Below are 26212 nucleotides of genomic sequence, written 5' to 3' on the forward strand. Positions count from 1 at the left end.
ATTTCAATGTATGGAAGATTATGAGTGTAAGGACGTAGAATGTGCTTGTATAATATTATACTTATGGTTTGAATGAAAGTAGCTGTGTCTGAAATCAGCTAAGATGTTCTGTATTAAATATATAGCAAGTCTTACTTATACATTTAAATATTTACTGTAGTTCTATTATCTTTAATGGTTCTTTGATTGGGTAATTAAAAAGGTAAACAACCGTAGTGTGTTTTTTTTGTATAAAAAGTCGGTTTAATAATAAAACACGGCCAAAAACAACAATTAATATTACGAAATTAAATATACCACTGAATTATATCAATCGTTTAGTTGTTTAATATGCGTTTGCATAAAACGACACACCAAGATTGTTTACCTTGTTACCAATATTATTGACGCTCATTCTTACCGCTACAACATTTCGACAATACTTTCTCTATCACAAACTTAACAAATTAATTTAATCTGAGATAATTGTTCACAATTGTCAAGCGATGAATGCTATGACTAACCCAGTTAGCTTGTGACGAAAGAAGATCGTCCTATGATTACATCAAACCTCTAGCTCTTTAAGTAAAACCGTTGTATTTGTGGAAGCGAGACAGCGAGCAATACCATGTAGATCGCTATCTCACTCCTGTAAGAGTCTTTAAGATGTGTTGGTAGTTGGTTACCATTCACTTTTCACTTGCGAATGGCATTCGTTTCGACTAAGCGAATATGACAATCAATCTAGTTTCGACATATTTTATTTCTTTTATCTGCTATTGTTACTTACAAATAATATAAAATTGGATTGTTTGTTTGTTGTGACAAAATTATATTTTCGCTTTAATATTTCAATATCTAACATTTGTCTGAATCTTAGAAATCATGACGCAAAAGTTGACTTTCGTAACCATGCATGGTTCCCACTAACAGTTTTTTTAGTTTATATTATAAAAGACATGTTTGCAAGACTGATCCTTTTCCAATCGAAAAATTAATAATTAAATAGGTAAATTCACACCAAGAGTATACCGTATCTACTTAGTAACTTGCAAATTAAATAACTCAAACTAGTTTTTTTTTATGTAAGTTTGTTCCGGTTAATCTTCAAATTGACTTGTTCAATTGCGATAAGGTTTTGCTTGTATTTTGACGAATGTATTTGGAGTGTTAGGCAAATTTGTACAGATAATGTTTCTGGTTCCCAGCTTAGAAACCGCGAAATCTAGTGTACCACCTATATTTAAGTTTAATTTTGCCAAAACCTTCTTCTTATTTGATTGTGGGTACAACCAGTCGCCTATCAACACAATTTTAGTAATATTGTCGGCGTGGAAAAGAGATAACGCTCTACGCCCTGTATGCCCTGGCACATGGGGCACAAGGGCACAAGTCCTTTAAGACGTGATGATACAACCTCTGGTGTCAGAGTTTGAGCCGCCCCGTCACTGCCTTAAAACCTATCGCTGGTCAAACCGTTGTAATGTATTGTACTGAAAAGTCATTCACGTCACATGGCGAGCAGGAATGTCATTGCCAAACGTTTAAAGCTAACTATACATATAGGTCTTTCTATGCGACGTTACATTTCCTCCTCATTGTGAGTGATGAGTGAAGCCGGATTGTCTGCTAGTCTAGAAAGTGTGTACGTATGGATAGTACCTATGGATGTTTGTTCTTCTTTCACACGAAACCCACTGAACGGATTTAGACAAAAATTGACACAGATAATTTATAACCAGAACTAACACATAGGATTCCCGATTCCGATTGTATTTACCTTTATGATCATTTTCGATTTCTAGCGGTCGGACCCGCAGGAAACAGCTAGTCTATCATATATCTTAAATAAACTGTTATAGTAGTCACCTGCTATACTGAATACTGATTATACGGCAACCTTTTATAACTCGCCTTATTGCGTGACTCTCACCAACTTTCAAATTTTAAATTCACTATCTTGACAATTGCGTCGAGAAATTATAGTCTTGATAAATGTGACATTTCATTTTGCTGTCAGGTTGTTGACCTAATGGGCAACAGTTTAACGTTATATCAAGACAAATTATTTCTATGCTGTATATTATAGCGACAAGAGAACCCATTGTGGCACTGTATAACTATTTATTTGTATCCAACCCTGTATTTATGTGGTGTGCAATAAAGAATACCCTATCTATCCATATAATTATTATTTTTTAAATTTGTAAATTTAATAACGTATTTCCGTGTCGATTAAAAAATCAGAGTGACATAGGTCCTTGCCTGCTAATCTTGCATACAAATCCGTTCATAGAATGACAAGGTTGCTTAGATTAAGAATTCAAGGTTGGAGTGAAGATTATAAATAAAAAACAATAATTATCAACCTTGGAAGGAACCAGAGAAAGATGGGTGCTAGACGAAGCCGTGAAAATCGACCCAGCTGAAAATCTCAGAAGCTAGGATATTTTTGTCCCGACCGTTGTCCCGACAAAGCACAATTTAATCAATGGTTAATTTAAGCACTCAATGTAAGTTGTTTCCTAACAGTTACCTTGATTTTTTGTTTATTTTAAAGGTCATAAAATAAACTAAATAGTTTGCATATCACGTAATCGTATGCAATACGAAGGCTATTAACTAATACTGAATTAAAATCAAGATCAACTGAGACAGATTTCTACACAAACTCAGCTCAAATTAATATTAATGTTTCAAAGCATAAAACCCTGACCTAGGTCAACAAACAACTGCTTATGATTCCGTGTCCTCGTTTTTGAGAATTACAGAGAATTAGCTGTTGCTCGCGACTCCGTCCGCGTGGACTTCAATTTACAGCGCCTCATGGTTCCCGTTTCCGTGGAAATGCTGGCAAAAAATGTAGCCTTGAGCGTATCCCCCCTTAAAATCAAAATACCCAAAAAGCCGTGTGACCAAAAACCGATTTCAAAATTAACTTTCATTTATAAAGACTATAAACTTTGACCCTTCACTACCCTTTGTAACAACCCTATTTCTAGCTTAAAGTAGCCTATAGCTATGTCCTTTTCAGGCTCTAGACTATCTTTGTACCAAATTTCAATAATCGATTCAGTGGCGTGAACGCGTGACAGATAGACAGACAGAGATACTTTCGCATTTATGATATTATAAACTACAGAGTGTACTTAAATTGCCATAAAGGTTATTATTATCATGATCAAGGTTTTATATGAAGTCTAGGGTAAGTTATATTTTAAATTGTCTTTCAAAAAGTTTTATTGGTGCAACCTGTTCTGACAAGTGACATTTTGGATGCGATAACTCTTATTAAATTGCTCTACGTATAGTGGTATAGGTCACCACGCAAAAGCACGCACGGACGCAGGTTCGATCCCAAAATAGGACGTAGTTTTTGTGTGATCCACGAATGCTTGTTCTGAGTCTGGGTCAATTTGACTTAAATGTTTGTGAATTCCTCACAAGGCTTAAGGATTAAATTTAAAAAAATCGTTCTATCAAGAATGTTAAACCTCATAATGATCTAAGCACCTTCGTTTTTCATTAAACAAATAACAATCGCAAATAGATCTCTTTGCTCCACAACCTTCTTGAAATACTGTTGTTCAACTTTTACGTAATACTAAGTGATAGTCAATCTAATTTAGATTCACAAACTAGTATGTTTGAGTCTGAGTGCGTCTGCAAGATATCCATTTCTTTCTTCCTCCTACCCTTATACATACATAGGTAGCTATATACTCCGAAAAAAATCATGAATTAACGAAATTCTGACGTAAAACCCCTGACCTAGGTCAACTGACATACTGGTAGTACGAAATACCCCCCGTGGGTGGTTCCGTACCCCACCAACAGCTGTGCGGGGTAAGGGGGCATGAATCACCCCCGGTGGGGGATTCCTTATTGCATTATCCTTGTATGTAACCTTGGGGCTGCATTGAATGAAATTATAGTAAAAGTTGGGAGACAGTCTTGGGTAAAAAATATTTTATCCTTTATTTGTTGAGGTAAGTTTGGAATGTTTTTTCCAATTTACCTGTCATGTAAAGTGGTGATATTATCACGTAAATGAATGAAACAGTCACTCAGTATACTTGTAACTATGAAATCGAATTTAACAATATTTGGTGTTGGTATCAGCCTGGTTGAGACAATTTTATATAATTATAATGCTTACTACAGTTACTCCTAGCCTTTAGGCTACATTGCATGGGTCCCGTGTGTGGGAAATTTATAGGCTAGTATAATCATACTTCTTTTGCTTTTTTTGTTGTTTGAAAAACCGACTCTCACACTAATGAATTAAAGTCTCATTTTGAGAGGTTTTACAAACATTCAAGTCACGTGTACACATTCGTGATGATACAAATGCTTGCATTAGCGGTGATAGATTCCGCGAAAACCTCAACCAACAACCCCATGAGTAGGATATTTATAGACTGGTATAATAAAATTATTATATTATCTTGCTAGTTTGCATGAAAGCTTGTTTTAAAAAATAATAAATTTCATTCCAACATTTTCTGCCCTTAAGCACCATAATCTACTACATCAATTCTACGAACTGTACAATAATGAAACATAGCAAAACCCATTGTTTGAGCCGTGGGAACACACGGTTTCATTATAGACCTTCATTGAGAGGGCGCCACCCCATCAACGCACCCCCGCAAGTGTAGCGTACCCGTTGTTGTAATTTCAGTAAATACATCGGAAATTTTGATTTTGTTTTAATATGGGGATTCTGGTGTGGAAAGATGATAACGGGGTATAAGTATGAAAAACGAAATGTAGTGCCTGTGTTCCCGTGTATGCCTGTAAAAGGAAAGGTCTCTTCTTAATATCGTAAAAAAGGTTTAAAGGAAAATGAGAGAAATGTAAAAGAATTGTTCTAAAAGAAATTGGAATGATTTGCAAATGTAAATTATTTTTTCCTTTTTGAATATTCTTCATATTGTTTGTAATATTCTTATTTTATGATTTTTCACTTCAGCCGGCACCCGTTTCTTTATTACTTGTCACGCGGAGGATTTCGCTAGGCTTGTCCTACACGGGGATCGAACACACCAGACGCCGCGCGTAGTTTGGCGTTTAAGCTCAACCGCTCGGCTATCTGCGCAGTCTCTATTTGATTACCTACTACGACTAATTTGAATGACGTCACATCCTCATGCTATATTGTTGTTGCAGGCGTGTTATGGATAAGGAAGGGCCGGATGGGGGCGACGCGGCAGGGAAGGCGCCGCCCGATGGCCTGCTCGATGCCGCGAACTTATTTGGTGGTGAGTAACATGAAAATAAAGTTTTTTTTTCAAATAGGCCGTTTTTTTATGAAGAGTGCACGGCCCCGAACTGTCATTCCTATGAACCAGCAAAAAACTTCTACCATATCACATCGCTAAAGATATGATAATTTTTGAGGAAACTTATACTAGGAGAACCCGTTTTAGAAAGGAAATGTGAAAAAATATGTAAAAATGAAAGTAAAATTCCAGTATTATCTTGCGGCTATTTTTGGCAATACATGAATATAATAATGATGATAACCCTTATGCATATAGAACATCATCAACACGAAAAAAACCTAACTTCATTTGTAAGTCCAAATGAATAAATACTGAATCGAAAAACCCGCATCGGCGGTCCAACATTATTGGCATGGCTAGGACTCGAATATGCGTAACCTGCAATTGCACAGTATAAAGCCGGATCCTGCTCGATGCCGCGAACTTATTGGTGTGAGTAACATGAAAATAAAGTTTTTTTTTCAAATAGGCCGTTTTTTTATGAAGAGTGCACGGCCCCGAACTGTCATTCCTATGAACCAGCAAAAAACTTCTACCATATCACATCGCTAAAGATATGATATTTTGAGGAAACTTATACTAGGAGAACCCGTTTTAGAAAGGAAATGTGAAAAAATATGTAAAAATGAAAGTAAAATTCCAGTATTATCTTGCGGCTATTTTTGGCAATACATGAATATAATAATTGATTGATTTAACCCTTTATATTAAACACTAAGAACACTTAAAACTAGGTATACATATAAGGCTAAGTTAAAAAAACATCAACACGAAAAAAACCTAACTTCATTTGTAAGTCCAAATGAATAAATACTGAATCGAAAAAACCCGCATCGCGTCCAAATTATTGATTAGACCAATTCTAACTAATTCAATAAACGATTCGCTTAGCATGCGATGTAAGTACCTAGCAACTATGGATAACCCCACAATTCTTCCTTCCTTGGCAATAGACCCGTTCTCATGGTACAACTTGAACATTGTACTGAACCCCCTACCATGATACCTTAAACCAAAACTGTTATCGCTGCTAAAGCGAGAAAGCGCGCTATACGCGTACAGCGTTCTCTCGCTTTCACAACGACGAAAGTTCTGCAGTAATATATCGTGGTAAAGGTCCAGAATTTATTATTACCATAGTATTACCGGGTTTTTCCATGTAATTACCATAGCTTCGGAGAAAAGCGTGTATTGACATCGTAGAATAGGGTATTAATGGGGAAATTATGGGAAATAGTCGATTGCTATGGAATTAATGGTCTGACCATGTAAATTATGTATCGTATTTGAGAATACATAGTTACAATGCAATAAATGCACAATTATTTTTATCTATAAAATGGTTTATGTGAAGATATCGCTGCTGTTTTTAATTTAACTGTATTAGCTTAATTTGTAAGTCAAAAGATCTAAAGATGGAAAGATCACCGACTCTCAACTGAAGTCGTCATCTAGTTTGTAACCAAAATACAGAATTTCTCGGAACATACACATGTCCATACTCAAGCTCCGTAATAAGAACGTACAGTCAACGACAAAAGTTAATATGTACAATCAGATTAAAATAATTTAAGGAAAAAAATTAATATCCTTTTTTTTCGTTTAACGAGAAATAGCAGTAATTTTTATCAAAAAATTTCGTCGTTTGGCTCAGTAGCTTTTTTATTAACAGTTGTATGTTTTTGTTATTAAATCAATATGATTATTATTAGGTACCTTATCGGTTTAAAAATATTTTATTTATTAAATTATCACACTAATCTACCATTACAGGTTACTTAACCTAATGCGGTAGCTAGTAATATCAGTAAACATATTCAGTAATCTGTTAAATAGGTCATCTAATTTAATCCAACGGCTGTTGTGACTGAATGTACACTAAAACATGCATTGTTTAACTTCAAGCATCAGCTTGTTTCGTAGTTATGATAATCGAGAAGTTTACAAACTTCATGATTATTAGGTTCTTGAGAACATCTTTATATCTGTCTCAGCTAGTATTAAGTGTGGCGACAAACTGTGATGGTACGAAACGACATTATTTAGACTGGTGAGTATTTTACTGCGATGGTGGGCACGTTAGTTTAATGAAGATATTTTGAAACGGCGTAATAAAAATGATTAATGTAACGTTTCGTAAGTGGATGAAGAGGTATATTGGTAAAAAAAGATTGGACAAGTGCTAGTCGGACTTGCTACTTAGAACGAGTAGAACAACAAAAGATAAACTACAATTTCTCCAATAATCCTTTTCTTTAGGCGGCAATGGATTAATGTAGAAAAAAAAAACAATATTTGTTATTCAGGTTTACTAGCGGTTTTACTTGTCTTAAAATAATTAAGAAAGTAGGTACATATAACTTTATGTCTAGTCACATTGGTACCGAGTTGGGATCGAACCTGCACCTTGTGTCACGACATTTTTTCGCCTACCTAACTAATTCGAATAGGTATTAGATCATAATTAAAGTTTTCTCCAACCAAAATTCTTTTGCCATCATTTGCATAATTCTCCCAACCTTCTTCCAGGTTTTCAACTTATTACGTTATGACCTAAAAACTGTCTTATTTACGTGGGAGAGTAAAGGCTTGGAGATAAGAGGGCTTGTATCAAGACTTGAGCTAATTAGCTTCATGAAAATGTAGGTTACTTTCAAAATTTTTTTTTAAACCACTCCCGCGCTATGGTATATAATCCTTGTCGCTAGGGGTTCACAAACTTTTAAGTCACGTGCACAAAGATACCAGGACAAGCATTAGTGGATGACACAAAAGCTTGTCCTACACGGGGATGGAACCCGCGACACGTCATGCTCAGTGGGTTCGGCCTCAACCTATCAACTGTAATGCAACTAGATTTTTCTTTCTAGCCGTGTCTGTCCCACTTCTTCTTCTAAGGTTGTAATGTACTTCAATTATTGTTTGGAATCTTTGGGTCTTTATTTTTTTGGTAAAGCGGGGGAATCCTCCTCGACACCCATTTCCTCGGGGGAGAAAGCTGGTAGCGTCAGACTCTTACTGACTAAAAATGAACCGCAGCGTGTCCCGCAAGAATCATAGGGTCTTAATATTGCTACAACTAATTCGATTACAAACTTTAGATGGATGGCAGTGCTTTTCAAAAAGTGGTTTTGACTTGTCGGTTCCACACTTTTAAGGGATTCAAAGCAAAAAAATTAACTTGACCACACTCTTTGCCTTGAAATCCAAAATGGCCAAACCCTGAATCAAAATTAAAAATATCAAGTAATTATATTGTGACGCGGCAATATTCTCACAATCGTGGTGATCAATCAATGCTCAATAATTGAAGAAGTCATTCCGAAGCACTAAGACACTTACAAATGGTCACAGATTAAAAACGACCACTTTTGGTACAATAACTTATAAATGAAATACGCAACATAGGACCATATAGGCGTTTATCCCAGGACTACAGACTACATAGGGCTAGAATCGTTCATCCCAATTAAAAACTACCATTCAATCTGCCCAGGACTGTGCAGTATCAAGTGACAACCCTTGGCATGACATAATACCATATAAGCGAACTCGTTGGGTTCACCAACCTCGCTCTTGCTTTACAAACAACTTTGCAGTCTTATTCGCTCTTATTGTAAAGGAATAGAGTTGTAAATGGCTCGCCTTGGGATGTGAATGTAGTTTAAGTTGGTTTTCATTTTGTTGTGTGTCGTGTAAATGATTTTTTAAACCCTTATGAGAATGAGGGTAGTATGCGGTGTTAAGAAAGGTTTTGACTTGTGATTAGAAATGTCAAGGTAGTTTACTTTGGTAGATATTATGTTTAGTTTCTAACTAGATGTTGCGCGCGTCTTCAACCGCCTGTATTTTGGTTATAGCTGCTAAAATATCACAATAAACGTTTAGCGAACGGCACTCAAAAGTACATACATTTTTATTATTTTATTTTGTATAAAAAATTTATTATGGTGTGAGGTTAGGTTACACGCCCAGACGGGATAGTATTCAGAATAATGTATGATCATAACACTGATGTGACAAGACAAGTGTGAAATACAGCCACCAAAACAACGCTAAAAAGGATAAATCGAAATTAATCTATTCAAATTAAGCTACATAGGAGCACTTTATAGTATTTTGAACTCAGGACGCAAAAAGAGAGGTGTTGTTAGTTAGAAGTGTCCGTTTGTCTGTCTGAACTTTTTCTGCGAGTGTTCTCAGAAATGATTGATGAAAATCGGTTGATCTCTTAAACATTTTTCGAGGTGACAAGTTTTACCGTCGAGTATTTTTATTATACCTTATTTGGTTTGTTTCCACATACATTAGCATACATTTTTAAGTAAGTATATACATTATACATACTAGCTTGTCGCCCGCGTCGAGGTCGGTTATATCGCGTTTCCAAGCGAACTCTTCAAAAGTCCGGGATAAAAACTATCCTATGTTCTTTCTCAAGGTCAACTCCTATCTCTGTACCAAATTTCATTAGAATCAGTTCAGAGGTTTAGTTTAAGCGTAACAGACAGACAGACAGAGTTGCTTTCGCATTTATAATATTATATTAGTAGGGATACTCAACTCCACCTAAAGAAAGTATAACGTAAAACGGTTCTAAACATAAAATACATGAAAAACAAAAGAACGCATTCGTTATTTACAAGAATGTGGTTAGAACTCGTTGTATGGGAGCCGTATGACTTGACACTAACTGTGACTATCCATGCACAGAACGACGCCATGGTTAAAAAACTGTGCTTATATGATACACAGGTTAGTGACCTAACCATTGTAGAAGTGTTTGCTTGTATTTTTAATTTTGTAATCGTCTAAAAAGGTTGGATTGTTTTTTAAGGGAGTTTCCGTGAAATACTGAAATGTTAGGTGCTTTTCAGTTATGCTCAAGTTTCGTTCTGTCTTTAGATTTTTGAAAACACACGTAAGTTTGACTTGACTAGTCGTTACTAATAGATATCTATAACTAAAAATTAAAAATTTTGGATGTTGGTCTTCTTATATTTTTTTTGTCAAATCCTGCTTCAAAAACTGCTAAGCGCCTATGTAGTCTAGTTCGAGTGTGTAATCAGTGTTTCCCTTTTCAGTAGTGTGTAAGTAAATTTTGTATAAGGTACAATGGGGTTGACGTATCCATGTGGATAAAAACTCCTTAAATATTAATAAAGATTAAAAAAAAGATTTAAGTAATTAAACATTACTTTTCTAACAGGGTTTTTAAACAGTAAGCAATATAAATACATATCATACTCCCCGTTATATAAGGTTGAATATTCCTTTTAAAAGGAAATACTTAAAACATGACTTCTGATTTCGATTCTCAGAGTAAAACCCACTCCATTACCCAAATACCGATATTATTAAGTTATTTCTCAAAAACTGAGGTGACTCACAGCGATGATTATGATTTATCGCTGTATGGGAATGACTAGCTTGTCTGAGAGCCACCAAGTAGGTAACACAGAAGGTTAATCCTCCGTGGTCGAGTGGCGTACGCACCGGTTTCAAGGTGTCGCTAGCTCTGAGGTCCCGGGTTCGATCCCCGGTCGGGTCAATGTAAAAATTCTTATTTCTACATTGTCTCGGGTCCTGGTGTTTGTGGTACCTTCGTTGTATCTGAATTCCATAACACAAGTGCTTTAGCAACTTACTTTGGGTTCAGATCAATGTACATATGTAATGTTGTCCGCATTTATTAAAAAAAAAACTGTCTAATAAGATTAAACTCGATCTTTAAACACATATCCAAAGAGTTGATAGATTGGATGGATAAACTTTTAAATATAATAGGTAGCACTATAAACTAGAACAAAACTAAGGGAGTACCTACATTTACTGACATTTGAAGGGTTGATAAAAGTTGACATTCTGACTTCTAGCTGTACAGTGTCAAAGCTTATAAAGTAATAATCACGATCGCATTAGTAATGATTGTGGATGGCTCCTCTCTGTAGAGTATATTAATGTCTGTTCCATAGATAATGTACTGCACTTGTGAGAACCAAGATTAATGCGGGTTTAGGTATTTTTGAAAGTGTAGAGTTACGGTCGGTTTAGATTTAACTTAGGTGAGTGGATATGATAGCTACTTCATATTAAAATGAAGAAAAGGTTGTTGTGACCTCATGATTGGAAGTAAAAAAGAGGTGGGATAGTTAGTACAGTGTGTTTTTGAGCACGTCTGCGGTATTACAGCTTTAAAATGGGAAGGGGATGGGATTTGAAATGGGATCAAATTTGTTAAACCAAGCAAGACTTTTTCATTGATATTTTAACGACAAAAATATACGTAACCTACTTCAAATCAAAACTACTGAGCCAAACTTGATGAAATGTTATGGAAACAAATGACAGCAATTTCACATTAAATGATAAAATAAGCAACAAAATCGGTGCATCCACGTCACGAACTGAGAAAACAAAATACGGACGAATTTAGTCTCATGTTCTACATATGTCGGTCACCACTCACCAAGTATATGTAGTGCCCTTAGATACCTGGCTATATTAACGTAACGGTTAACACATTTGAAGTCTATCCGCTTCATATGAAATGTTAGGTATTACTTACTTAATATGATTCTAAATCGTCCACAGCATACTGGGGCCGCGATGGCAGCGGCGGGGGCGCGGCGGCGGCCCAAGCTGCGCAGGCGCAGGCCGCGCTCTTCGGTTTCGGCTCCCGTTACCCGCCGCCCACCACTCTCGGGGTGGCCGCCAACCAAGCGGCTTCACTTGGTCTGCATCCAGCTGCCAGTAAGTACCAAGGTAAACACGGTTTGTTGACCTCTTGTTTATTATTTAACTTTTTAATGCTGGGGCCACACAACGAGAAATGCCATAAATTATCACGATTTTATTACGAGTTTAGCGTTATTCAAAAGCTCACGTGGCGTAACATCAAAAAATTATTGCAATAAATATTGCGTTACTGGGCATTGAGGTTAGGCGTTAGTGTGGCCCCAGCATAAGACTATTCTAATATTTCTATTCGAATTAGCTTTAGCTCCTAGCCTGCGACTTTGTCTGTCTGCGATTTTGTTTTTAAAATATAAACTGGCCTTGCTTCTCGCCTCCTTAGATAATCACTGAAATATAAAGGTGTAAAGTGCAACTTTGGTCTTAATTATATATCTACTTACTCTTATTTATTTTGACAAAGATAAAAGCAGTAGTTTGAAACACCTAAAATAGGAATTGTTTTAGAAGAACATTGATTTCCATATGAATCGCATGCAGTTGTGATGGCGAGTCTCATTTCGACAACTGCAACAACCTTTGAAGAGGTCATAGATGAAGGCCTCTCCTCCTTGCATCATTGTCCTTAGCCCTGAGGGTCTCTTCGGTTCGGATGAGGCTCCGCTTGGAAGCGGATCACTTCTTAAAATAATTAAAATAAAAAAGTACAAGATTAATGGCATTGCAAAAAAGAAAATCTATCCTCACGATCGTTATCAAAGATAACAGAGACCTATCACCCATCAACACCAGTCGAAGCCCAACTAAACATTACCAAAATCAACTAATTTCAACAGGTGCAGCCTGGTGGTCGATGGCGTCACACCTAGCGGCCCAGGACTACCTAGCCCGCCTGCAGGCATCCGGGCTAAACTTCCCACCACTGGCCGACCCTTACGCAGCGCTGTCTGCCCTCAGCGGTGGAGCAGGGCTCAAGCAACCGCCCAAACCTGGGAAACTGTCTAGTCGGAATGAGAGGTAAGATATCTAGACTGATGTTATAAATGCGAGAGTATTTGTGTTTGTCTGTTGGTCTGTCTAACTTTCAGACATAAACTAGTGAGCCGATTGAAATTTGGTACTCGGGTAGTCTAGAGCCTGAGAAAGGATATAAGGCTAGGTTTTTGACTGAAAAAAGGGTTGTAAGGGTTTTAAAAGTTATATAAAACTTTTGGAATGGATTACTGCATTGACAGCTAAAATTTTGTTTAATTAAAATAATAAAATGCGAACACATCGGTTTTTAGGAATTTTGATTTTAATAGGTTTACAGGTTAGGGGATTCAAGTCTAAAGCTAAGGTCTGAAATCTCCTATTTAAGGACTTTGATATAACTTTCTATATCACCGAAAATTGACGGAATGAGGGGAAGTGGTAGACATCTTCCTCTACAACCATCTCAGTCCAAGTCCAATATTGCTTATACGTACGCCTATGGCTCTGCAAAAATATCATCCTTGTACTAACAATCGTTCAATTTTCCCTTCTGTCTTCAGGTCAGGCAGAAGCAGTACATCCTCGAGCGCGTCCACGAAGGACAAGTCTCCATCAACAAGCAGCACCAACTCGCAGAACATGAGTGAGTGGGGCACGTATCTCTATTCACTACTATATATGTTGTGTAGTGTATTATAGCTATTTATTATGTAGAAATATAAGCTTACAGCCTGTAGGCATTGTTGGTCGAGTGGTTCGTGACCCTGACTGCTGTTCCAGAGGTCGTGGGTTCGATTCCTACTCAGGACAAGTGTTTTTGTGGTGAGTATGATCATTTGTTCCGTGTTTGGGTGTGATTTATTTATATTATGTATGTGTTCATGAATTTATACGTATGTTTATCAGTTATAATACATGCTCTAATTAGTTTAAGAGTAGACGGTGTTGTGTGAAATTCGTCAAATATTATATTATTGTAGAAAGAGGGTCGCGTCTCTTCTGCAGTCAGACATATACTAAGACAAATGAAAGAAGGCCTTGAAGACGGCTTTTGTCCTGCAGTGGTACACAAATTACTAGTAATAATAATTGAATAGCTGCAATTAGATCAGCTGGACAATTGATCTATGTAACTTTCCCAAACCCACAGAAATACATGGTTAAATCAATACAAAAAAAAATCAACTCAATTCTATTATACTCCAACGACGTCTGCCCATCTTGAAGAGAACTTTCCCCAAATCTAAATAAATGAACAAATTTAATACAAATACAAAACCAACAGCTCAACTCCATATCCTCTTTCCAGGATCATCATACGGTCTCCCGAAGACGTCCTCTCCATCTGCGATGCACTCCCACTCACAGTCGCTGTCCAGCCTCGCGTCTCTCAACAGTCTGGTGTCGGCCTCCCACCAGAGCAAGCCCAGCAGTAAGCCAACGCCACCGCCATCTAGTGAGTAGCACATTAAACTTTATTAAAAGATGGAAAGGTTAACTCATGCGTTTGTATCGGGATTGCCCGACTAGTCAAGGATTCTAGTTGAGTCAGAAACTAGTCTCTGAAACTTAAAATCAGTTTTTTTTTCTAAATCATAATCTTTCAGATCGAGGCATATAATATTTAATATCTAATATTTTTTGTTGAATTATCTATCTGAAGCAATGAAACCCTCAAATATTTGAAACTTAAAAGTGAAGTTCATCTGTCATTTTTTATTGTTCCTTTTTATTGTTTAAAAGATTACTGTCACTCGTAATCCCTGTTTCTCGGTTTGCCCCATACTTACTATATTTCTAGGTGACTTGATATCATCATTTTTATGTTCAATCTTCCAGAGAAGCCTTCATCCTCGTCGTCCAGCTCCAAGGGTAAGGAGCGCGAGCTTGCGCTGCTGCGCGGGGACCTGATGCTGGCGCAGGCCGCCGCGCACGGCGCCTACCACGCCGCTGTGGCCGCCGCCGCCAAGGGGAAGGTACAATCTATTCACATTACGTTTCAACTAACTGGGCAACGTGATACCCTTTAGTTAAACTGGTTTTCAGGCTTCTGGCTACCCGTAACTACTGTCGAAGATGATGAATAGCATCCGGGACACACAATTGAACGTGCCTTCCGAAACACGGAATGTCCTTAAATATAATAATTATATTTCTTATATTTTATAATCAAATCTTTCCCATATGGGAGGCCTGTGCCTGTGCCTAGTAGTAGGTTCGCTCTATAGATTGATTTAGTAATTATTACTAGCGACTCCTGTCCATGTCTTTTCTGTTAACTGACAGCTGTCTGAAATCTAACGTATTATATGATGGTTAGCAATGTATTATAACCTACACGATTATTTCTTGCATCGTCTAAATTTGCCCTTATCATAATATTATTTCCGTTCAAAAATCCTACATACTCGACCATCTATTTTTGACAATCAAACTGTTTTATAAAATTGAATAATAATAATAATTTTGTTTCAGAACATGTCTCCGCTATACCCGTTCGGCATGCCGGGGTCAGACAAGGATGGAAGGCATGGGGGCATCGACTCTCTCACCGGCTTACCCCATACCATACTTAGGTAATTTAATAAAATACTAGTTTGGTCACACCTATCGTACACATTGCACACGTAATATTAATAGTATCGGCATAGTTTTTTAGCCTAGTGGTATGTCCGTTGGAGTTCTAAGACAAAGTTTGTAGGTTCAAATCCCGGCACGCATCTATGTCTTGCAACGCCAGCAATGTTTGCTATGGTCATCAATTTAATAAGTTTTTTTTTTGTACGGAACCCTTGCCGGTCTAAGTCGCACTTAGCCGGGTTTTCTCTCTGCTAGATAGTGAAAAAAACATTTCTTTATTTTTATTATAAATATTAAAGCTACATATAAATTTTCGCAGTCGGAAGTACATAAAAACATTGACAATATAATACATTTTTATATATACTAAATGTTAATATTGAATCTTAATTTCTTAATTAACATGTACAATTTTTGTCCCATCAGTGCCGCTCTAGAGGGAGGGTAAGCACAAGCACATACCTACAATATTAATTATTATTTGATATTAATTACTTTTTAACTAAATCTCTTTACACTTGCAGTGATCCGTCGTCAGTACTTGGTGGGGTAAGACTGCCTCCCGATACTGAAATCATTAAGTATACGTCATCTTTAGCCGGACCGAAGGTTAAGGCACATGTAAGTTAAGTTTTTATTCATTTTGTCATTTAATTGTTTATCTCTGTCCTAAGTTTTAGGGGATATCACTAAATTAGTACTGGTTTTGGTGTTATACCCTAACTTAGATGAGAGACTTAGGTTGTAACGTTTCTTAATTCCCTGATAGAAATGAAGAAGAAATTACTAGTCCCCTAGTATAACGTTTAACAAAAGGTAGTTTAGCAGTCGCAGTCTCGAGCAAAGAAATTAAAAGTTACTGATTTCAGAATCGATTCAAATACATGTGTTTCGCCTCAAGTATCTAAGAATAGATCTACTTTAGCAGAAACAGGCGTGTTATAAGTTTTATAAGGTTGACGTGTCTGTTTGTCATGTATTTTATCAAAAACAGAGGTGTTACAAGTTTTACGTAACTGTCTATCTGTCTGTGGCATCATATCTCCCGCACGCATTGCGCGACTACAATTTCGTTTGTTTTTTATAAAGTTGTATTCTATGTAAGATGATTCCCAAGTGCTTTATCGTTAAGTCTTTATATTACAATTAATTCACGACTAACATTATCCACTATTCACATACTAAACATTTCTTGCCCCCCTCGCAGCAGTCGTCCGGCAGCAGTACCCGCGGCCGCAAGAAGACCATCTCGCTGGACCCGCCGCACGTCAGCCTGCACCCGGCGGACAGGGCCGCGCCGCTGCCCAGCAAGAGGCCCAAGCTGGTATGGGAAACTTACTCTAATCAATCATTATACCTATATGTAGCTCAATGGTTAAGGCATATTTAATTAAAAAGAGTGTGAATCGTCATATGTGATTGAAGCAGTTATTATTCAATTTAATATTTCCTACTATTTTATTTTTATTCATTTGTTTATTAAACATCTAAGTATTGACCAATACAAAAAAAAAATATATAAAAACTGGATAGTAAACTAACGTGACGCCATATTCCCGTGAAGTACTTCCGTTGCACTGTCGTCTAGTTACCTCCGAGTCCCATCTAGAGTATACTTAAAAATACCTACTTTCTTCCCGTAGGAGTTTATTAAAAAATGGTTCGTTGAAAGGTGACTTGCAGCTTTTACACATCTTTAGCTGGACCAACCAAGGCATGGCTAGGCATACTTCCGTGTTTCGGAAGCCACGTTAAATTGTGGGTCCCGGCTGTTATTCCTACATCTTTGACACTCGTTACAAGTTAGTCAGAAGCTTGAAAAGTCTGACATCCAGTCTAACCAAGGAGTATCGTGTTGCCCAGGTGACTGGGTTGAGGAGGTCAGATAGGCAGTCGCTCCTTGTAAAACACTGGTACTTAGCTGAAACCCGTTGGACTGGTAGCCGACCCCAACATAGTTGGAGAAAGGCTAGTCCAATGATGGATAGCTGGAGCAATCAAATTCTAACAAATCTTATCCTATGTTACTGTAAAATAGTGACGTATATGTTCTCCTTCAATATAATGTATATCTCCCTCCAGGACGAGTACGGCCCCCGCTCGTCGGTGGAGGTGATCCGCCTCCCCAGCAAGCCGGAGCGGGCCGCGCACGCGCCGCTGGCCGGCACGCCGCCGCCCAGCCTCACCGACTACGCCGGTAGGCTGCACATGCTGTTGTCATAGTGACTTCTTAGGTTTACGCGAATGTTACACGAACGCCATAATACCTGCATAGGTGTCGAAATCATTTGTTCGATATCGACCAATAATTAATTGAAATCGATAAATTACAACCGGATTCAAAGCAAATGATAGTGCTGGACAAAACAAAATCTTAAAGAAATATAAAATTCTCCGCCCACAATTTGTGATATGAATAATCTAGTTTGAATAACAACAATTAAGTTTTTTGAAAAAATAATCTAGTTAGCCCATAAAACAAATAAACAATAAAATATAACCAACCTATTCCTCCCCAGGTATATCCCGCGAGCTTCTCCAGACCATCGCAAGTCAGAGCGGCGTCAGCCTGGCCGCGCTCGAGCGGCAGCTGGCCGGCTCCACAGGTGATTATTGTATGTCATATACCAATATTATACGTGTTGTGTGCTTGTAGGTCAACTAGACTGTAGATTAGTAAGTAGAAGTCGTGCGAAAAGACACTGTCTTGATAGCTGTGTAGTATTGATGTCTTCGTTGAAGAGTTAGAACGTGGGGACCTAAAACATCGATACTTCGATGCACGGCGTCACGTATTACAATATATTATTCCACTAGCTGTTGCCCGCGACTTCGTCCCCGTGGGTAGAAGATATAATTAGAAGAATTTTTCAATTTGGACCAGTAGTTCCTGAGATTAGCGCGTTCAAACAAACAATCAAACAAACTCTTCAGCTTTATATATTAGTATAGAGTATAGATTTGTGTAAGAAATTTAAACTGTCTTGGTGGAGTTTTGTACAAACATGGATAAAATAAATAATCGATTGATATATATGTAAGTGGCAATCCGTGGTTTATTTTGATTGGTTGGTAGTTATCTTTATCGTTGTTTGAATTTGTTTTTTGCCGCGATTTATTTTTAAATTTAGTTTTACCATCATACACAACTTGTATGTGGGGTCCACAAGCAAATTCTTGGTGTTCTGAATGTGCATGTGATTTGAGTATTTTTGAACTATAACACAAGTAATCTATAAACCTGTGATCGCTGTAAATAAAACTGTAACTGCAGAAGTCCTACTTATTTCTTAAGCCTTTCCCTGGCAAGTCGAGCACAAGAGCAGCACAGCATACTATAATGAAACGGCTTGACCGTTTCTGATAAAATTTTATGGATCGATAATATCTTAATATCCCTAATTTTGAGTGGGCAACCATTCATCCACCCACCAGCACCACTAGAAAAGATACTAACACCTCATCTATTCCAGATGCTGGCCTCAACCTGAGCACGAAGATGGGTGAGGAGTCTCCCCTGGACCTGGGTGTGAAGTCTTCAGGGATGGATGATGATGCACCACTTAACCTTTCACTTAAACCAACGCCTGGTAAGTATTATTATCATGTTTTTGTCGACTATATCTCAATAACTACGTACCACTTTGTCAGTGTGTGTCGGGGGCAAAACAAGGTGTGAATAAAACAAGACATAATAAAATGGTGGTTTTTGAGGTTTACGCAAATGTTAGACATTGAAATGAAACTAATTTTACGGATTTTAACGCGGTTTAATGTTATATGCCCGTGGCCATGATACCTGCAAAGGTGTCGAAACGCCGGGAGCTAAAATCTAAAATTAAACCGCGATAACGTCCGTAAAAGTAGTTTCATTTCAAGACATAATAACGACAAAGTAGGCGTGTATTCTTTAAAATATGTAAAAAAATGGTAAGACGTGTGGTTGTGTCGGTGTCGTGGCGAAAAGGGAAGTCACACGTCGCCTTCACGCGCCCCTCTCCAGATAATTGCGTTCGGAAACGCGCACGAATAGTATGCGCGTTAACACTGGGTACTGTCCAATGTTATTTGACAATCAAAAGTAGGTACTAAGTAGCCCCATTGGCTTTGAATTATGTACGCCCGCTATCACTATACCTAAAATGTGGAGGTAATAAATATCCAATGTGATGTGTAAAGTAAAAAATAAATAAATAATGTAATATTACTAAAATGTGTATTTGTTTGGCAGCGAGTTCGCAAGCTTCAGACGCACTATCAAGACTGACGTCATTGAGTAGTTCACTCAATGCGTCTTCAAGCCATGACAGGATATGTAAGTAATTTCACTAATTTCATAATAATTATTTCAAAAATTCGTCGATTTTAAATGTCATAGTTAGGCAGTTGAAATTTTCACATAATGATGTCTCTTTCTGTTACCACTGTAACAATACTCAAAGTTAAGATCGGGATTTTGACTGCACGGATAGCCCAGTGTTGGAGGCTACAACACCGCTTCGTGTCGGGGTTCGATCCCCGCGTAGGACAAGCTTTTGTGTGCAATGCCTGTTCTGAGTCTCGGTACCTTTGTGGACGTGATTTGTAGGTTTGTGAAAGAACAACGACACAAGGAATAAATTCCTTACTACGGGAGTCATAAAAAAAAAGATAAAGATATACTTTACAATAAGAATAAACTTAACTTTTTTTTATGAACATCTTGGACTTATAGTCCCCATTGCTATACATGCCATGTGTCCGCCAGCCCGCCGCAAGCCGGGCGCGCGGCCCCGGCGCGTGGCCCCGGAGCTGGGCCCCGACGCGCCGCGCCCGCGCTCCTCCGGCAGCGAGGACAGCGAGTGTACGTATAGCTTTACATTACTTATGTACACACAACATCATCATCGGCCTAGCCTTTTCCCAACTGTGTTTGGGTCGGCTTTCAGTCTAACCGATTCAGCTAAGTACCAGTGTCCAGATCCGTGCCGGTAACTATAACTGGGTTGAGGAGGTCAGATAGGCAGTCGATCCTTGTAAAACACTGGTTCAATGGTGGTGGTGGTTCAATGCTTAAATTTTGCTCTGTATGAAATGAGCTAGAGTTGCGATTAATCTTCAAATATTATTTGTATGGGAGTTCTAATTCTTAAACTTGAAAGTAATCTGTTTCAATGTCTGTTATATTACAACTACCATTTTTTTTTCTTTACCACTGTAGCTATGATATAAACAGGACACTTTTTAGAAGACTGCAATTTGCTAGTTTTCTGTTTTTAAAGATCTTATTCAAAGGTTTAAATACAATTAACCATTATGGGACTTAAATAAACTCTTTGTGAGAGTTTTCATCTGAGGGCAATACATATCTTGAATATGATGGCAAAAATCATCTTATATGGAACCAAAAATCTTTCAAACCTAAAAATCAATACCCAAGACATCTCGTAACCCTAATGTCCCACCAACAGCAGTTGCCGGATGGGCGGGTCGGGAAGGTCGGCCGCGGAACCTGGGCCGCGGCGTCAGCAAGCCCAAGAAGAATACCGTCGCGTCACTGCTGGCGCAGAGTCGCGCGCTCGGACTGCGGCCTGCGCTTGCGCATCAACTGCTGGCTGAGACTGATCTGGTAAGGCATTATTAAGGCTAAATGGTTTTTTTTCTTGTTACTTAAACATTTTTTTAATCAATATTAATAAAGATAGCCAGTGGTTGAGGTACAACGCTAAACTAATTGAGTGTATCTTGTTGTGGGTTCGATGCACGCGTAGGATAAGCATTTGTGTGATCCACGAATGCTTGTCCTGAGTCTGGATGTCTTGTGCATGTGACTTGAAGGTTTGTGACGCCTTCGTGGCACAAGGATTAACTCTCTCCCTCTTAAACTTTTAGAGGTTTCTTTTTAGTTCTTGCATAAAATGTGTTTCATGAATTACAATAAAACATTTAAATAATGATATAAGGAATGGTTGGAGTGCCGTCTTTTGAAATAGAGCACATTGCAACCTGTTGAAAAACGAAAGATTGCGTATTATAATATGTACAAGTAAATATTGTTTCAAATATTTTTAAACCTCTTGGTGTGTCGATCAACAGCAATTTATCTTACACACCACTACAGTGTATTACAAATCAATTTACTTTTCAACTAACATTCGCAGGAGAAACTGAAGGCCCTACTAGGCGAGACGGCGAGCACAGACTCGGAGTGTCCGTCAGACAGCTGTCCGTCCGACTCGGACGCGAGCGACACCAGCCGCCGACCTAATGATGCACAGCTTAGACTGCCGCTTGTGCTGGGTATGTATAGTCAACTTATAAACTTAATATATACGTATTATATAATTGTAAAACAAAAAATAATATTGCGACTATAAATTGATATGTAAGCTTTCCAATATTTCAAGATCGAGCTGCAAACGGTGTGCAAATTCGGACAAACAACATGTAATTTATGTAGATTTTGATTATAATGACTGCACGGATAGCTCAGTCATTGTGGTCGCCAAAACGCAAGAACGTGTCGCGGGTTTGATTCCTGCGCAGACAAGAGTTTATGTGATACACGAACTCTCCTGTATCTCAGTGCATGTAACTTGAATGTTTGTGAAACGTTACATGTTACATGGATTAAATACTGATACTGAAAGCCATTTAATTAGAAAATAATTTTGCCATTTGCTACGGAACTCCCATTGTTACAAGTCCGACTCACACTTGACCGGAGAAAATCAGAAATTTTTATTTGAAATAGGTAGTTTTCCTGGTACTTTAAAAACTTTATAGCAATGACTCTATTTGCGCTAGACTAATACCTCTAGATTTAAGTTAAACTAATTTCCAGTCATAGACCCCAATACCTTGTTTTCTATGCTTCAACAACAAATTATGCAAAAACCAACAAAGTACATCATCCCTTTGTCCCGCCCAGGTTGGAAGCGCGTGACAGTGATCAAGGGTCTGTCCCGCAACTGCAGCATCAAGGGCGACGTGACATACTCCCCGCCGGAACCACACGCGGGGATCACTATGAGATCCCTGCACGATATACAGAATGTGAGTTACTTTCATTTGTTGTTTATGGTCATAGTCAAAGTAATTTTTTCATATAAAAAAAATGTTCAGCACTTTGCACAGTGTTTAACTAAACATTTGTTAGAATATTGTTTAAATACTTTTTCGTAGTAAGATTGAGAATGTTATAATATGCCTAAGACAGCTTTTAAGGAGCTATAATTTCTGGTTTAGCGGCTTGTAAGTGAAACAGTATAAAATGGCATTCTTAGATTGTATTATTCGAGTTTTGTTTAAGGTGTTCATTTTTTTCATTGTATTCATCGCAGGCTTCCTAACTGTTAATGTTGGCTTGTGCTAAAGTGTTTTACAAGGAGCGACTGCCTATCTGACCTCCCTAACCCACTTACCTGGGCCTCAACCACAACATGATACCCCTTAGTCAGACTGGTTTCGAGACTTTATAGCTTTCTGTCTATCCGTAACGACTATTAAGCTGCTATTTAAAGAAGCTTTTAATAGCAGCTGGGACCCACAATTTAACGTGCCTTCCAAATCACGGAGTGACTCGTTATGACATACATAGTCATCCATCCAAGGAACGACCTTGTTAAGTATAGCTTACCTGTGATCGATCAACTTGTGCTGTTAGAGCCTCTCTACGTGCTTCTCTTTAAAATTCTTCATTGTATTATTAGTATATAATTATTACCATCTCCTCCTCACTAGTTCCTGGAATCGAGTCCCTGCCCGCCGCTGTCAGCAGACAACTTTACCTTCAGCGCGCGCACAGTACTGGGCGAGTACGTGCAGCCCGCCGGCGATAGCGGGGAGCCGCTCGTCTATAACGAGAACGAGATTAACAAGAGGTATGGATTTAAGTATAAGCAATATACATATCAATAATATTCCACAACTTTCTGACAACGCCATCTAGTCTCAAATAACAAAGCTTGTATTATGAGTACTAAACAACTGACAAACATACATATATATTTCTAAATACATACATATTTTACATAAATTATGCCGAGACAGAACAAATAATCAGGTTTATCACACAAACATTTGTCCTGAGTGAGAATTGAACCCTCGAACTCTGCTATAGCAATCAGGCACACCAACCACTGGACCAACAGGCCAGTCAATATGTATCTATGACTGGAGCTGAAACCTCATCTTTTATCTGTATCCTTAGGCTAGAAGAAGCCCGCCAGTTAGCGGCTGCGGGCGGGCGGCCGACGCCGCCGCCGCTAGACCGGCGCATGGAGCTGGCGCGGCTGCAGCAGGCCGCGCGCGACGCCCGGCGGTCCCGGGACCCTGCTGCGGTATGGCACACATACATACTCGCCGGGAAAATACAAAAACCGCCAACTTATTGTAGGAAATTTACCACGAGACGTCGCAAACATATATATTATTTGTGGAAATCTCGTTTAGAATCGCACGAAAGTTTAAAGCTCTAGCTCTTTCTCGTTTTTTACCCAGTAAATTTATAAAGTTGTGGTTCTTGTAATTTTCCGTTAACATATACAAGTATGGTGTGTATTTTACATATATCTAACATATGCAATGAGATCACAAGCTTCAGTTCCGCTAGGAGGCATTACGGGCTAGGAATATTTTTAGCCGCACAGGTTTTGCAAGTTATGTCAGACTAGTGTTATCTATTTAACATTTTTACTAAAGCTAAGTTACAAACAACGTGATTTCTCCTCTTCTCTTTCTATAGTCATGTCCAATGAACGTCGCATTGAAGAAATATTTTCTTCTTAAAAAAACTTCTGGCACAAAACTAACTGGCAACAAAAATGATTTCGAAACCCCAACATTTATAACATAAATTCATTACTTACTAAGTATATAATCTTCCAGGCCCGTCTTGAAAGATCAGAGAAAGCAGAACTAGCTAAGCGGGAGAAGGAAGCGCGCAGTCAACAACTGCTGGAGGTAAACTATAAACTATGGGTGTCACACTATGGGATATTATGTTTGTCTGTCTGTAGTTCCCGTATCATGTGGTTGGTTCATTTGGAAATAGATTCCATGTTAATGTTAGATCGATCTTTATTAATATTTTTGTTTTCTGGGTTAATTGGTAGAGTTCATTTAATACTGCGTTGATTCACACATAGTTAAAGTGCTCTAAATGTATGTGTTTTGATAATATTACTAGATGCTTCATTATTTGAATGATTTTATTTCAAGTTTACGCTACGATACATTTTCTTCTGATTTTTTTTTGTTAAAGTGCTGAAACATCTTTTTTTCTATTCAATTTGTCGCTTCGATATTTTTTACTTGTAAAAGCAATTAACCATGAATAAAATGAGTAAAAATAAACTAGAATTTGTAGTGTTACTAATATTAAATTTCAAACTAAATCGCGTCTAGATAAATAACTAAAACATAATACGGGAACTATTTTGTCTCTAGTCTGTATCTATGTTTTAAAACCATGTGCTTGTGTTTGTTTTATTTTTTTATTATCAATTTGATGCTTGGCAACATTGTGCTCACCATTAGTATTTTGTAGATTTATTCTATATTCAAAAGCAAAAAGGGCCTTTTGGGGTTGCCAACGTGAAAAATTGGTTACTTTTTGCTTTTTAGTAGAAGCGTTGGAATTCTTAGCTTTTAGTTGGTAGCTCAGCTGTGTGTTTAGCATTAGATCTGGTATATATTACATACTTATATACTTCTCTATATATTTATGTAAAAATCTGTCTACTTGGGTTGATAGTATAATAAGTAACACAAAACCGAAACCGCCAAAGGGACCTTGACAATGTTGTCATAATCCAAATTGATAATAAAGACAAGAAAAACGAAAAAATCTATATAATAACGAGAGAAACTTCGAAACAGCATATCAACAAGAATCGTACGCAGCTGACGATCGAGCCGCTCCCCACTATGCCAAAGAGTTGCGACGAGTGGAAAACCCCGGACATAGTGATGTGCCCCGCCGCCAAGTCGCACAGGGACCGCACTATCCCGCCCATAAGTCTCTCGCTCATACCGGTCTCGGGGCCCAAAGACCAGAATTCCCCTTTAAAAACAATCAAATTCGACCAAACAGGTTGGAAGGAAGAAATAGAGGAATACAATGCTTTAGATAAAATGAAAGACTTCGCCGAAAAAGCGGCCTTTGATCTTCCGAAACGGAAAGACAAACAATACGATTTCTCGCTCATAAAATCAGCTGAGAAACGCCTAAAAACGCCAGACAAAGAGAACAATCTAGAAAAACTCATCGAATCATATTCTAGAATATCTGAGTTTATAAATGGGTGCAACTGGTCTAAATTGCACGGTGACAAAAAGCCTGAAGACCCGAAAGCTTTAGAACAAAAATATTTAGACGCTAAAAACGAATTCATGTCCGAAAACCTAATGCTAATGCCTAAAGACAGCCCAAAATCAGTTCTAAAAGAAGTAATCGATCTCAGTGAGGACGATGATGTTCTTAACGATATTATATCAAAAAAGATTAATAAAGGGACGTTCAACGTCGGCAAAGATGGCGCTTTATCGATATCCGTGCATTCCCTTGGAAATAAGGATGTGACATCATCGGTACGTGACTCAAAACTAAATACTAACTTTCGGATACGTTTCACTAACTTGCACGACACTATCAGCTATGGTTGAAGTTGATTGTATATACACTGTTTCATATTAGAAGGTGAAGGATTAGT

At 37.9% G+C, this 26212-nt stretch overlaps 1 protein-coding gene across 14 annotated transcripts in view; it reads left to right on the forward strand.

The window, feature by feature from the left end:
* The window catches only part of LOC113504252 (bromodomain adjacent to zinc finger domain protein 2B-like), a 62948-nt gene that overhangs the window by 9574 nt on the left and 27162 nt on the right, over positions 1-26212 (forward strand). For 6 of the 14 annotated variants that reach the window (XR_003401541.1, XM_026886456.1, XM_026886457.1 and 3 more), the window contains exons 2-23: positions 5152-5243; positions 11862-12032; positions 12800-12980; positions 13499-13590; positions 14248-14394; positions 14778-14914; positions 15414-15514; positions 15945-15962; positions 16043-16139; positions 16726-16842; positions 17601-17715; positions 18038-18133; positions 18992-19108; positions 19750-19833; positions 20266-20361; positions 20969-21126; positions 21659-21797; positions 22429-22553; positions 23241-23380; positions 23710-23839; positions 24387-24461; positions 25380-26090. Coding sequence is in view for 13 of the 14 variants with exons in the window: in XM_026886456.1 (XP_026742257.1) it covers positions 5159-5243; positions 11862-12032; positions 12800-12980; positions 13499-13590; positions 14248-14394; positions 14778-14914; positions 15414-15514; positions 15945-15962; positions 16043-16139; positions 16726-16842; positions 17601-17715; positions 18038-18133; positions 18992-19108; positions 19750-19833; positions 20266-20361; positions 20969-21126; positions 21659-21797; positions 22429-22553; positions 23241-23380; positions 23710-23839; positions 24387-24461; positions 25380-26090 (3132 nt within the window). In the remaining variant the exon portion in view is untranslated. The remainder of the gene's footprint in view (positions 1-5151; positions 5244-11861; positions 12033-12799; positions 12981-13498; positions 13591-14247; positions 14395-14777; positions 14915-15413; positions 15515-15944; positions 15963-16042; positions 16140-16725; positions 16843-17600; positions 17716-18037; positions 18134-18991; positions 19109-19749; positions 19834-20265; positions 20362-20968; positions 21127-21658; positions 21798-22428; positions 22554-23240; positions 23381-23709; positions 23840-24386; positions 24462-25379; positions 26091-26212) is intronic. The other 8 variants (XM_026886463.1, XM_026886468.1, XM_026886459.1 and 5 more) reach the window with 7 other exon arrangements.

Source organism: Trichoplusia ni, chromosome 21 (genome assembly GCF_003590095.1).
Source record: "Trichoplusia ni isolate ovarian cell line Hi5 chromosome 21, tn1, whole genome shotgun sequence".
Classification (NCBI taxonomy): domain Eukaryota; kingdom Metazoa; phylum Arthropoda; class Insecta; order Lepidoptera; family Noctuidae; genus Trichoplusia; species Trichoplusia ni.